This window comes from Stegodyphus dumicola, chromosome 8, assembly GCF_044657685.1.
Source record: "Stegodyphus dumicola isolate Sdum_Otavi_A_Nest chromosome 8, ASM4465768v1".
In the NCBI taxonomy this organism is placed as follows: domain Eukaryota; kingdom Metazoa; phylum Arthropoda; class Arachnida; order Araneae; family Eresidae; genus Stegodyphus; species Stegodyphus dumicola.
The window spans coordinates 83571256-83585546 of NC_140775.1; the positions used below are offsets into that span (position 1 = coordinate 83571256).

General features: G+C 31.1%; 1 protein-coding gene across 1 annotated transcript; it reads right to left on the reverse strand.

Annotated features, from left to right (window-relative positions):
* Positions 1 to 11735: 11735 nt before the first annotated feature.
* Positions 11736 to 12581, reverse strand: LOC118191636 (cytochrome b-c1 complex subunit 7-like). The gene has a single exon (XM_035362463.2). It carries the CDS (start codon positions 12489 to 12491, stop codon positions 12150 to 12152), a length of 342 nt encoding a protein of 113 aa, XP_035218354.1. The 5' UTR covers positions 12492 to 12581; the 3' UTR covers positions 11736 to 12149.
* Positions 12582 to 14291: the final 1710 nt, after the last annotated feature.

Consider the following 14291-nt stretch of genomic DNA (forward strand, 5'->3'; position numbering starts at 1 on the left):
TCTGAGATTTGAACCAGATTAAACTACCAGTGTGCAGCATTCATCCACTTGTACTCTGATGACCTTAGTAGTCTTCTTTAACTCAACCATGATTTTTACATTTATTCATTTAATCCCTGAGAAGCATGGCATTTTGAATCTACTTATGAAGACTTGTATAACAGCATTTATTGGCTAAATTTGTGTAATTACTTATTTTAGTCTCCAGTTTCTGTTAAATAGCTGAAAATTAGATGTTTTAATTTTCAGCTATTTAAACTTTAAACTTAAACTGACTGTGGTGCCAGACCAAACACTAAAAAAAATCTAAAATTCTATTCATCATTCATATATCATAAGAGAATTCATATAAACAATCATATAGTGGTAATACAAGTTAAATTTTAGGTTCACGTTGTGAGTAACCTATGCAAAAAGGAAAAATCAATAATCTAAATTCAATAAAACTCCATGTTTCTTTAAAAGCCTCCCAGATCAAACAAATGGAGGGACATGGCAGACCACAGTAAATTACACACAAGATAAATACACAAATGCAATTAAAATTCTAAATCAAACACATTTATCAAATTCTTGAATATAATAATACCAAATATAGGATAAACCATTCAGTATTCCACCACATAATTTTACTATCTGTCGCATCTGTCACACAAAATTTCAGCTTACAAAAACAATTAATAATTAAAATTTTTTTCACAAATTAAGAAGTTGTAACATATTTTAATTCTCCAAATTAACCGGTCATTTCCTTAAAATTTCTAATCACTTCTTAATGTTATTTAATTTTAAGTAATAAAAATTTACATATGTGGATAAATGGTTATTAACAAGTCCACCATGGCATTTGGGAAGACAGAGAAAATAATCTTAAAATTTCACTTACAGATGGAAGACAGTTTTTCGGACTGAAGGATCTTTAGTGTCCAATTCACTGGGAGACTGAAATGAGCAAAGATAATTTTTTTTTTCAAAACACTTTCAGAAGCGTCCATTGATTTCAGGAATTGCAGGTGTAGCATATTAAAGACAAATTCTTCAATCAGCCAGGAACCACTTTAAATATGTTCATTGAGTAAGAGACAATTTACTGAACAGTAAGATCTTTAGTGTCCAATCCAATCCACTGGGAAATGAGCAAAGACCATTTTTCTGCCAAAATACTTTCAGAAGCGTCCATTGATTTCAGGAACAAGGGGTGCCTGATACGTCTTTCTGGAACAAATCTGTATCTCATGACAAATTCCTTCAACTAGAATGTCTCAAACATGACTATTCAAGTTCTCCAAAATACATGATGAAGCGGCGAAACTAAATTTTGTGTAGAGCACTTTCGGCACAAACTTCTTAGCTGTAATAAATCTCTTCTGTCTATAACAAACAGATCTAACTGGAAAGCCTCTAACATGACTCTTCAAAGATCTCAATGATACACGATGAAATGGTGAAATCAAATTTTGCGTAGAGCACTTTCTTTGTTCAAACAAATTTTCATCAGCGAGAAAGCCGCGAGAAACCTCGCCTCAGACAGAGGTGCAACCCCCCCCCCCCGCAGGAGGTCAAGCCCCACCAAACTTTGTCTTTTACTGCTTTACAACTTTGCAATTCAAATCTGTTTCCGAATCCACTCAATAGCCGGCGCTTGCGAGAGCAAGACCCGCAAGGGGTGAAGCCCCCATTCTTTTCTCCCTTTTCTTTCTCTTAGCTTGAAAATCAGAATCAGAATGAACTCTAGCCTGGTGCAAGCACCGAAGTAAACTCTCCTCTCCGCCCCCGAAAATTTCATTGGCATACAAAAAATCATAAAATTAAAATCACACCAATGCCAGAATTTTACTTTATCTAAACTGAGAAAAAATTCCAACCCCACGATGAATCAAACATCAGAAAATCTGACAATGCAGTTCAAAAAACATATGTACACCCAATGTGCGAACTAAAGTGGAGCCCCCAACTAACAAGCGGAAACTAAGCATTACGAGAATCCAGTTACCTAAGCGTACAACAACCCCCACTGTCTTGAAGTAAACAAAATTGCAACTATGACAAAGCAAAAGCTAGACGATTTTCATTTCAAACACCATTAGTAAAAGGCAACAACACAACATCCTACTGCCTCCATTGTTAGTAAAAAGGCCATAAACCAATAAACTAGATGTGTTTCCTCGCAACCGTCTCTCACCTTTGCTACACTTTCTATTCAAGAATAACGAGTTAAATAAAGCCTTAACAACTTAAGAATACTTTTTTCCAGATTAAAATATACATGAGTAAAAAAAAACAAGTTAAATAAAGCCTTAACAACTTAAGAATACTTTTTTCCAGATTAAAATATACATGAGTAAAAAAAAAAAAAAAAAGTTGATATCTTTGGTACCAGATCTGAGGTTTTCACTTCTTATTATTTTTTAGATTCTGCTATATATAGGTCTAAGTGTTGGTCTTTAAAACACATGACACCATCTTGGTACGATTTGGCAATTCTTTTTGCAGATGAAAAAGTAACTTGGAAGTAAAGTACTTATCCGGTACAAGTATGAAAAGTAAAATACTTATTCGGTACAAGCTAGTGATTTTCATGCCATTTTTAAAAAAGATTCCCAGACTATCAATATTTATCTAAGTTGGCATACATTATCAACATATGAAAAGTCAAACATATTTTAGCAGTTTTAAATATAAATTTTAGTTCTTAAATAAGGATTTCGTGATAAAGTAAAAAACGAGAGACATTCATCTCTAAAGCTTTCTGTAATTTTTTTGCGATAATCCCTCACCCCAAGTACACAGCAGTCCGTTTTTGATTTAAAAAAAAAAAAAAAAAAAAACTTATTGCACAAACATCTATCTACCAAATATTCTGTTTGTTGTTCCCTGTGGAGATTTTGTGCAAAATTCCTGCAGAAATTTGACATTTATTCCATTGCTGGCAAATTCTGCAAGTGTATATATTAAAACTAAGTTTAAAGCAAAAAAATCACGGTTTGTTTGTAAAACTGTTAGAATTTGAAATATGACAAAAAGAATGCTCAAGCAAATGACGATGTTTCTTGATTGAATGATTGTTATAATAATGGCTGTCTGAAGAGTGATTACATGCATGGTTGTAAAAGTTTGGCACATTCGACAACTTCTTTTAAAGTTGTGATAATACATAATTATGAGGAAACCTTTCATTTATCAAAGTACCTTAAAATATAACAAAAATCAAATCATTAATGAGCATACTATTGTATAGATAAACTTAGTAATGTATTATATATTAATGTAAAACACAAATACGAATAACGGATTAAGCATTGGTTAAACATTCATAAATTCTACAAATGTCTACATTATTAAGACAATTCATGTCAAATACGATATCATAAAAAAATTAAAAAGGGTGAGATTTACACAATTTTAGGTTAATTCAATAAATTTTATGTATTACTGGGAGACATTTTCTGTAGTAAAGGATAAAATTTAAAAACGGGATTCTGTGATCTACTACAAAGATGGGAAGAAAAAGCTGGACATTTAACAGGTATGCCCTGTATTTTTTAATAACTTAAAGCTATAATATAGTAATATTGAAGGATTGATAATTTTTTTTCCTGTGAAACACACCTGCAATGAATGTATTTTTTCAAATTTTATTACATGTTTTAACTGTTAAATATTAAATAGAATAATTACTTAAACCATTGATTTAAAAAGAAGAAACATAAAATGTCTGCAAGGTTACTATTAATAACTGATTTTACAAAAGGAAAAAATATGCATAAAATAAATTAGCAATTTCTTTTCATGCTTAATCAAATTTTAAAAAAATAAATTCAATCTATTCCTTCAGATTCTAATTTAAGACCAGAACATTCTGCCTTCCTAATTATCTTTGGTACCAGATCTGAGGTTTTCACTTCTTATTATTTTTTAGATTCTGCTATATATAGGTCTAAGTGTAGGAAATTCACTTTTGTAAGTGTTATTTACTAGTCATAATTGTTTTTAGTTTTTGTCCCTTGTAATTCCTGCATTTTATGGTTGTATAACATTTTGAAGTGACCATAGTTGTAAACGTGTAGGTAGTTTCTAGAAAGGGTGTTAGAATTCTTATTTCAATGAAATCATATATTCAAATCATAACAAGTATTATAAGTTCCAAAATTTTAACAAATATTAAAAACAAAAATGTTATGCCAATCGTTATGCCATAGTAAATATTTCAATTTGTTACAAAAATTCGGGAAAAAATTTCATTTAATAAAAATAAAAAATAAATAGAAATAAGTTAATTCTAGAATGAATTTTTAAGGTTTAATGCCAGTTAAAAGAAACATCTATGTATGGAGGGATAAAAACAGTTTAAGTAACTACATCATATTTAGTACTCAAAGTAGTACTTTTCCATTAAAATCATATCAAGAATTTTTAGTGCCATATTGATAATTTTGCTTTAATGAGTTCTGTTGATTTAAACATCAAAATGAGATAACAAGGGATTAGTACGTATCACTTGTATGTAATTATTCTAATCAGCTCTCAAACTGTGATTCATTCGAAGCTGTAGTTTACAAAACTGAATAGAAATTACCTCTTGACATCCTAAGTAAATGAATCGTACAAACTTAAGAAACATGCGATAAAATGAACCTTATTTGCGTTTGGACACCTTTGTAACCTGGTATGAACAAAGTTCTACAGCCATTTTAATTTCATGAGGTGGTTATACAGTCTTTGAGAAAAATACCTTTTCCTGAAGAAACAGAAGTCTCATAGTCTGCCAAAATCCCAAATTGTAAAACATGTTGCAGAGAAGATAAAAGAAAAAATTATCATTAAAAAATGGTTGTGCAAGTGATAGCTATAGAGAATTATTATCAAGAAAGGAGACAGCCCAAACTACCAGCTTAGCAATGAAGAAATACACCAAAACGAAAGAGCGAGTTTTAACGGAAAAACTACCCTCGACATAAATAAATTAACCAAATAACTAAATGATAAAGCATATCTACATTAAAAGCTTATATGTTAACTTTATTATTTCTTTTTTGAATATAAAGTGGTATAAATTGAAAAGTACTAAAATATTAAAAAGAACCATACCAGTTTGAGAAATTAACTCAGCCCATGTAATGCAAATACCAATAATAAACTTAAAATTTTCATATTTCAAATTATAAAATATGCAATTCAAATTATAATATATAGTTCTAAATATGTGATTCACTAAACCAGTGGCAGAGTAGAGGGGAGAGGTCTACTTTCATGGAGGTAGGAACTAGAAGGATTGCCCGGTGGCAAAGCAGCTAGCACATTGTGCAGCTACACCACATGTCCGGGGTTTGATCCCCAGGCTGGGCAAAGTTGACTCAGCCTTTCATTCCTTAACCTTTTCCTGGGGGGTGGGACATATATGTCTCGAGCAAAGTGTACGGCAACTGGGGGCTCGGAACAGTTTTTCCTTGGTTGCAGGGGTAGGAATTATAATGCTTGAGGCTTGACGACTATTTTACGATACCCTAACGAGTGTGTTCTTTTGTGGGTTCCGCTAATGGGTAGGGGTAATTGTCCACAATTTGAACCCACATGGCTTGTTTGCGAATTCGGTGTCTTCCGAGAAATATTTTCTCAAGAGGAGAAAATAAAAAGAATAATTTCTTACTTTGATTCTTGCACGTTTGTGTTTTAAGATCTTTCTTCAATTTTTTTTCTCTTTTGCAAATACCATTATAAATTCTTTGAGTTGTTATTTATCATTTTTTCAAGTTCGGTATTAAATAATGCCTAAACTTAAAGGAAATTTTCTTTGTTTCATTCTTTTTGTAATTGTGTATTTCAATTTATTCCAGTTTTTAACTTGCATGTAAATGCAGTGTAATGAATATAAACGTTTCAGGTGATGAAAATTAATTTTAATGTTATTTCTAAATCACATGCATTCCACGAGATAAAATTTCTTTAACACTGATAATTCAACACGGGTTCAAATTTTGATGAACGGATTGACTGCATGAACCTTTCCTTTTCGTTAATGTATATGAGCCAATTTCCTTCGAACATCCTCCACGAAAGCCCCCTTCGATTAGGCAGATAATCTTTTCTTTAATCAGACGAATAAAAATAAAATTATATTCAAAATAAAAAAGCTATATTTATGAGCATCTCATAACTATATTTAGAAACCCTTCCTTTTATGAATAATTTTGATGACAAAATGAATTTCGACTGTGCAAAAAATGAAACACGAATTTTTATTAAAGCAGTTAGGGAAGAACATTTTATAATTCAAAATTAAAAAAAGTTTTATAACTTATTAATTTATCCGTTGTTATATGTTTGTGTCTATATAATATGATATTTGTATCAATTCTTTCAGAAAGTACATACGTTAGTTTAGATTAATTAAACATGGGAAAACACACGAAGGCTGCCTTTCTATGGGAAAGGATGCCTTTGTGGAGAACTTTTAAGGGAAACTATCTTGCATTCACGTTTCACATGGGGCAAACAACGAAAACCAACCATGCAGCCAACCCGATCGCCTGGCCTCAAACCCAAGTTGAACTACCAGTATTCAGGGGTCTTGACCACTCAGTCACAAGTAATGTTCAGAAAGTAATTAATTTTTATGTAAGAATTGTGTTTTGGAGGGAATCAAACGATATATTAGGATACTAAGGATATATAGAGTATTTGAGATGTGTACTATTTTTTAGTTCCCTGAATTTAATCCTCAGTACGCTTCTTTATTAATATTCATCAACTCAGTAAGAATCTTCATTCCAAGCTTCATTACTCCAAAAGAGAGCAACGATAAAAAGCTTGAGATCTGAAAATTTTGCATAACAATCTGATACCTTAAAGGCGATTTTAGCATTCTGAAAACGTAGATCTTAAAAACTGAAGAAATATTTCTCCATTCAACAAAAATCTTTATTTTTTGAATTTTTAATGGGTTGCTGAATATGCAATTTTGCTTTTAGAGAAAAAATGCAGCAACAATAAAATCGACGAACTATTTCCCTTCTATTTTAAGGTAAAAGTAATTTATAATATCTCTAAGTGGTGAAACCTCCAGGGTTTGCTTCTGCATTTCTTTACCGAACCAAAAATTGTGAAGCGGTTAAAAAATTTAAAGATATTATATAACCCTGATATGAAGGCAGATCAAGCCTGGGAACGCTATTTACAACGTCACATGGAAGAAAAATTTATTTAAAAAAATTCTTACTTCGTGCATTGGTAAATTTTTGTTAGCGTTGTTCAATAATGATTCAATGCAGCACACACGCAGTTACCAATTTCTTTTTCTCCAGAAATGAATTTTACAGAAGTGTAAATCCAATAACACTCATTTGAGAACTGAAAATGCTTTCTAACTTCGAAACTGCTTTCTAAATGACACTTGTAATAATTAAACTATATTTAATTTGCTCTTCAATATCGGAATAATCATAATACTTAAAACGAAAATCTATATATTGCTTGAAGGATATGTTTGAATATTTTAAATCACTAAATTCTCTATACTGTGACAAGTGAATATAGGTAACCCTGATTACTTCGCTTATTTTTCAGTATATAACCTATGTGCAAGTTTAAAAAGTTATTTTAACCAAAAAATGAACAAAATTGTCTAGTTGTAGCATAAAACATTTCGTCTGAAAATAAAAAATAAATTGTGTTTCGTGGGAAAACTGTATACATCTACCTGCAGTGTGAAAGCGATTAGAATACATCCCTCATTCTAACGCCTAGACCTTTGGAGCTAGACCGAAAATAAATACTGACCATTTCTCTGCCTGCCAACAAAAGAGCACTAATCACCTCGTCGTTAAGACTCGATCTGAACATTTCCCCCCCTTTTTATATCTGCTGAGCGAAGAGCCCCCAGTGAAGGAACACAACTATTTTTCGAGCCCACGTGAAAAGGTCAAGTCGGTCGATAAAATGAGTACCAAGTTTGCTTGGGGACTAAACACTGGAGGGCCTGCAAGGAGCTGACCACTTGCCCACGGCATATGCTGATACAGTTCGGGGCCCAAAGATCAAGAAAACAGAAAAAAGGAACTGTAGGCCGTAGTTCACTAGGGCTGTTACACCACCGAGTTTAGGAAGTAGGAGGAAAGGCCCTAACCAGTTTTTCCCATAGACTGCTTTGAAGCACTGGCGATCCTTTTGTGGTGACCAAAACATTCAGTGACTTACCATTAAGATCAATCGGTTTTGACACAATCAGATGTAAATACTTTATAATTACATTGTAGATATACATATAAATGTATATATTTTCTTTTTCTGCAATATTTCAAGAGTCCTAAGTATGTGAAAAGAATACATATTTAGACAAAATTTCATTTTGAATAGAATTAAATGCTATAATTTTCCCAGAACACTTTCATTTGAATGAAGTATTTTCACAAGTTTTCGTTAATTACATTAGAAAAAAAAATTGAAGGTAATTCGATTTTATTCGGCTAAGGATCACAAAAAACTAAGATCAAAGTTTATTATTAATACTAAAATTATGCATTATTTCTTTTCTATTTATAGAGCTTCTTCCTAAAATACTTTTTCAAATATGACATGATTTTTTTAGCTTCTGAGGCATCTTTTAAATCCAAAAGTCTATGTCAATTTATGATTAATGCTCTATTCAGACCATTTCAAATTAGGACACCTTTTATTTTAATAGCAAAATATGTTAAATATTGGAGCTCATTTCCACGTACTTAACTTTCGCTGAATATTTCTGAAAGAGAATAATTCTTTTAATTATGCTTATCAGATTTATAATTTTATCTATAATCATTATAAATTTAGATTCATTTAATAATTAGATTTATTCACAGTTGACTTTCACATGAGTTTATGAATGAATAAATCCTTCATTTCAAATATATTTATAAATATTTATGCATTTTGCTAAAGGCAGATACACACTTTTTGCAAGCATATACATAAATACACATACATTTTGATGATCATTGCAGCATTTGGTGGTAATTTTATTTTTTAATTAACCCAAATAAGTAAAAAGTGTACACCCAACGTGATTATTTTTTAGTTATATAAAAAATGATGAGTTTAAAATGAGCAAAGCTTCTCTAAAAATTTTTAAAAAGTACATGTTACAATAATATGTAGATGACAAAAAAATTAATTTTATTTAAAACATTTTGGCGTTTGGAACATAACATAAAGTAGCGAATACTCTATCAAGGGTATCGAAAGATGTATACAATTTTAAATGTACTATAAGGTATTTTTCATTCTTTAAGCATAACATTTTTACTACAATCTACATTTTGTAGTTCAACAAGTTACAATTTTATAAAACAAATTCATAATTAATATTGCTATTGTTAGTTATTGAAAAATAACTAAGATGTGATTTGTCACTAAACTATACAAATTGCTATTATCCATCACACAATGAATGTTTCCTTTCATTGTTATGAAACTGTCACATGTCCAAATACTATCAAAACACTGTCAAGGGAGCTTCTTAATATAAACAAAAAACATTCCATCTGGAGACTGAAGCCTCGAAGCAGTGCTTCACTCATAGTGCGGGGTTGGCCCCCCTTCTTCCTTTCTTACATCCATGACCTATTTTTAGGGGTAGCAAGCAGTTCTTACATTTACTCAGGTGAAAAATAATTAGATTCTAATTTGCCATATAGAATTAAACTGAGAAAAACAGTTTTTACACTATATAAAATATTCCAAGAAATCCTTAAATGATATCAACAGCTACATACTTTTGTTATACCTTTTTTATTCCATCAAAGCTTTCGAATGCAAATTACGAATAACTAAATTATGATCACAGAGATTCATAAAGAAAAATTCCTCATTAAGAAAGAAGTATTTCAGAGTTTTATTTCCATTACTGCTAGGGAAATCAAAACAGGAATGTGGAAGAGCTGCCTTTTGAAATTTATTCTAAGATATTATCTTCGGAACAAACTTTCAAATATTGTAATTTATTAGTGCAAACTTTTCTCCCAACTTCTGTAAGTACTGTCAGTTACGAGAAGCCTTATCTAAATAAAAATCACTTAAGAAGTATTAAAGACAAACATACATTCTGCATCCAAAAAAACTTTCTCTGTCTACTACAGCAAGAAAAATCAGATAAGCTTCTACAATGTCACTAATGGTTTTGCAAACAAACAAAAATCTGAAAGGACTAAGATTTTAACAGTTGCCTAGGAGGGTTTGTTAAGGTTTTTCTAAGCTCTCGGTCTACCAGTTTGCTGTTGCACTCACTCCTGCTAACCCATTTCTTTTTAGCTTTATTATTAAGCATAATTTTCTTTGTGCTTATGCCAGATACACTTGAACAGCAAAATTACAAGAATTTTAAAAGCAGCATGTGTTTAGAATTGCCAATGAAGTGTTAAGTGTCAGCATGCATTTTTCTATGCTTTCAGGCATTTCTCAGTTTATCATATCGATGTATAGTTTTCTTAGTAAGATAGTTTGCAGAATTTTTTTTAGCTCTTTATTATTAACATTTTGTGCAATAAATTTATTAATTAAATATCACATTGTTTGCACTTATGGCATGTAAAATTCAGTTGAATAGCAAAATCTCAAAATACTTAAAACAAGCATATCTTTAGAATTTCCGATATACAGTCTAAAGCACTGGAGATAACAATGTTTTAATTCATATAGTGTTGCCACTGCTTGCTTTCAAATCACCGAGTTTGTATAAAATTCATTAAAGGTTTACAAAATATGGAATATAAAATTCAAGCTTCCAGGTGTACATGTTCGGAAGAGAGACTATGTTATTCAAAATTTGATGGTTAACACTAAATATCATAATTTTTCCCAGAGTGCAAGAAACATGCATACATTTATGCAGATTCTTCATTTATTAATTTCTTTAAAAGTAATACAAGACGATAATATTTCACAGCAACAATTTGAAAAGTGATATACCACCAAAGCCCATTCGAGACTAATAGGCCATTTCGGCTATAAATAATATAATTTTAAAATGTTGGAATTAAAGTGGTCCCCCTCCCCAGAAATAAATATACCATTCTCATTCATTTCATTTTGAAATTTTTTATTATTCATTTGTATATCCAGAGGGTTGGCTAAAACTGGCTATGCCACTGAACCAAGCATACTTTAATGTAATTTTAAACACACAGAATTCACAGTTTAGTAATTAATATTTTGAGTACCATTAAAAATTTCATTTGATCACCATTTAAAGAGGTTAACTCATGATAGTAACAGACCCATTTAATACTAGTTAAAATTTTTAATTAATACATTTTAATGGAAAGAATGCATGAACTTTTTCCAAGCTTTTAACTATTTGCTAAAAAAATTGATATCATCATACATAAACATACTTGATATCATCAGACATAAACTTTATTTCAAACAGCATGAAAATTTCAACCAGCTGATTTGTTGGAACTATTTTATATATTTTAAAATAAATGAGATTATCATAAATTCAATACTATTAATAATTTAGATAGATAATGAAGATGAAAAAAAATACCACTACATGACCATTTGCTTCAGTATTTAGCGTCACATATAATAATTATATGAAATCAGATAAAACAGTTTAACTACCTATAACAGCTTACATTTCCTCAACTGCTCTAGCAATGTGATGAAATTATTTCATGTCATTTATGATGATTTAGTATATGAAACTTTAAATACTTTTAAGCAATTATCACTTAACGTTTTAAAACTGAAAGACAACCTTACAAGAAAAAGACATTTATTCCAAATTTATTTCAATTTTTAACATAATTAATTCCCAAAAAACTAATCTGAAATTTCAAAGTATACAGATTACGACAATTTAGAAACTGGAACCACAAATGAAGATATTCTTTACAGGTTAAATTAGAAAAACGAACCACCAAAGAGATGATTTAATGCATATGTCAATAATTGCGTAACACTGAAAACATGAAGATAACATCAAATTAACCGCATTAATATAATTACTTTTAAAGGAAAAAGCAACAAAATCTTCAAATATTTGATTAACTAATGGCTTTTATTTACACTAAATAGAAATTTCAATTCCTGATTCATTTTAAGATTACACTATTCTGAAAAATGAACAGGGACTGCATGAAAATTCAGTAGTTCAATTTCTATGAAGACCTTTAATGAGTTTTGGCCCATAAGTCTCGCTCCTTTTTCTCTTGTTCAACTTCCTTCAACAAAGGCTCCAAGTAACGATTTTTCTGGTCATCTTCAAACTTTGTCCACTCATTTTGTGGTAAAATACTATGATTAATTTGAAGCTGATGAGCTCGCTGAATGCGATACATTCTTGCATCGTAAACCTCCTGAGGAAGGCGACGAATAGCTTCTTGTACTTCGGGAGTTTCGTAAAGTAAATCATCACGGTACAAACCTAATTTATTATAACCACTGTGATTAAAAAACCACTTTTTAACACCTGGAGTTGCAATATACTTTTGTACGAAGGAACGAAATGCCATATTTATCTCAGCAACGTCGAATAGAAAAGGTTATTTAAAATTAACACTACGATTACAATTCACCAAGGGTAAACTTTCAAGATATGGTATGTTGAGATGTATTGCAACTGCTCTTATTTTTATTTTCGTTTTATTCATTTTCTTCGTATTTTTCTTCGATAGTTGTGTAACGTAAGAACATTATTAATATCTCAATTGTTTTACTTTTTTCCGTAATATTTAAAATGTAAATTAATTCTTTTAACAGTCTTTTCTATCTGAATGACTAGACTTAATGTTAAAAATCATTGTTCTGCGCAGTGTTGCCAGAAAATTTTCAACTCAAGTAACAAAAGAAGTCGGCAAAAAATCGCAAATGACGTCTGAGATGGTTTTGTGCTTGTCAGGGTTAAAGGAGGTTGCTGTTTGAAAATTTTGTGGAAGTATGATCGTCGTTGAAATATCGGTGTTTTGAAAAAAATTGGGTTAGGAAAATCTTGTTGGCTGGAATTTATCGGAATGGAAATTTGAGTAGACTTGAGTGCTTTTGACACGGAAAAGTTTTTCTTTCGGCGATAAGTTTATTTGTTTATATTTTCTACGGGTTTTTCCAGTATTTCGAATGTATTCTGTTTCCAGAAGAATCGTTAGGGGTTATGCCTAACGAACTCAAGCGAAAAACAGGTAGTGACATGGACAGTGGCAGCAATAAAGAGAGGAAAACAAATGGGAACTTTTATAGCGCGGACACAACCCCTATTGACAAGGTCAAATTAGCTTTTAAAAATGGCACAAAAGAGGTCAAAATTGTTCTGAAGGCAATTGAATCTGGTATCCCGATAGGTAAGTTGCTCAAAAAAGGTTCTATTTTAAACGAAATTACTAATAAAGAAGATAATATATACATCACGAGAGAGAAAAAAATCATCATTTCCACGAAAAGAATAAAAACAATAGAAAACGTCTGTAAAGTAAAATCCTTGGAAGGTGTAGGAGTAAAGGCCACTATAATTGAAGATACGTATACAACTAAACATATAGTTAAAAATGTTGATACACAACTTAGTTTAGAAGACATAGCAGCTGGCCTAGAAGAAAGTGAGATTAAATTTTCATGTATTATAAGATTTACTAAGCCAAGGTCGGACGAAAAGGTGCCAATAATTCTGATTAAGGAACTTGGTTCCTGTTATCGGTCTGATATCAAAATAGGTCGAATAAATTTTGCGGTAAGGAAATATATTGAAAATACCATAATATGCTACAAGTGCTGTAATATAGGCCACAAGTCGAAACTCTGCAAAAGCAAAGCAAGATGTGCGAACTGTGGTAAAAATGACTGCAACGACCCATTTAAAAATAACACCAGTTGCTTTATAGATGTGGAGGTGAGCATAATGCTCTATACAAATCTTGCCCAAAAATAAATATCAAAAAAGGGGAAGCGAACGGTCAGAAGCGTGAATCTTCATCGAAAAGACTTCTCCAGAATTCCAGTTATTGTTCCTGGGCAGAAGTTATCCAGAAAGAGGAAGAACAAAACTCTACTAACACCAATATAAATAAATATACTAAAGGCGCGGTATCGGAGAAACCAGGTGAAAATGGTTTAAGTAAGATAGTCGCAAGATTAGAAAATCTCGAAAGGAAAATTGATTCTCTTTATGTAGATAATTTAAATCTTAAGGAAGTTAATAACAAACTTAAAACAGAAAATACAAAACTTAGAAGCCTGTATGAAAACTCCCTAAAACAAATCCAAAAAACAAGGAGGATCTTGAAAAGACCTGCCTTGCATATGAAAATCTTCAAACAGAACAT

What these genes read in the sequence shown, in the direction of transcription:
- LOC118191636 (XM_035362463.2), bottom strand. Translation starts at nt 12,491, where the DNA reads ATGGCATTTCGTTCCTTCGTACAAAAGTATATTGCAACTCCAGGTGTT.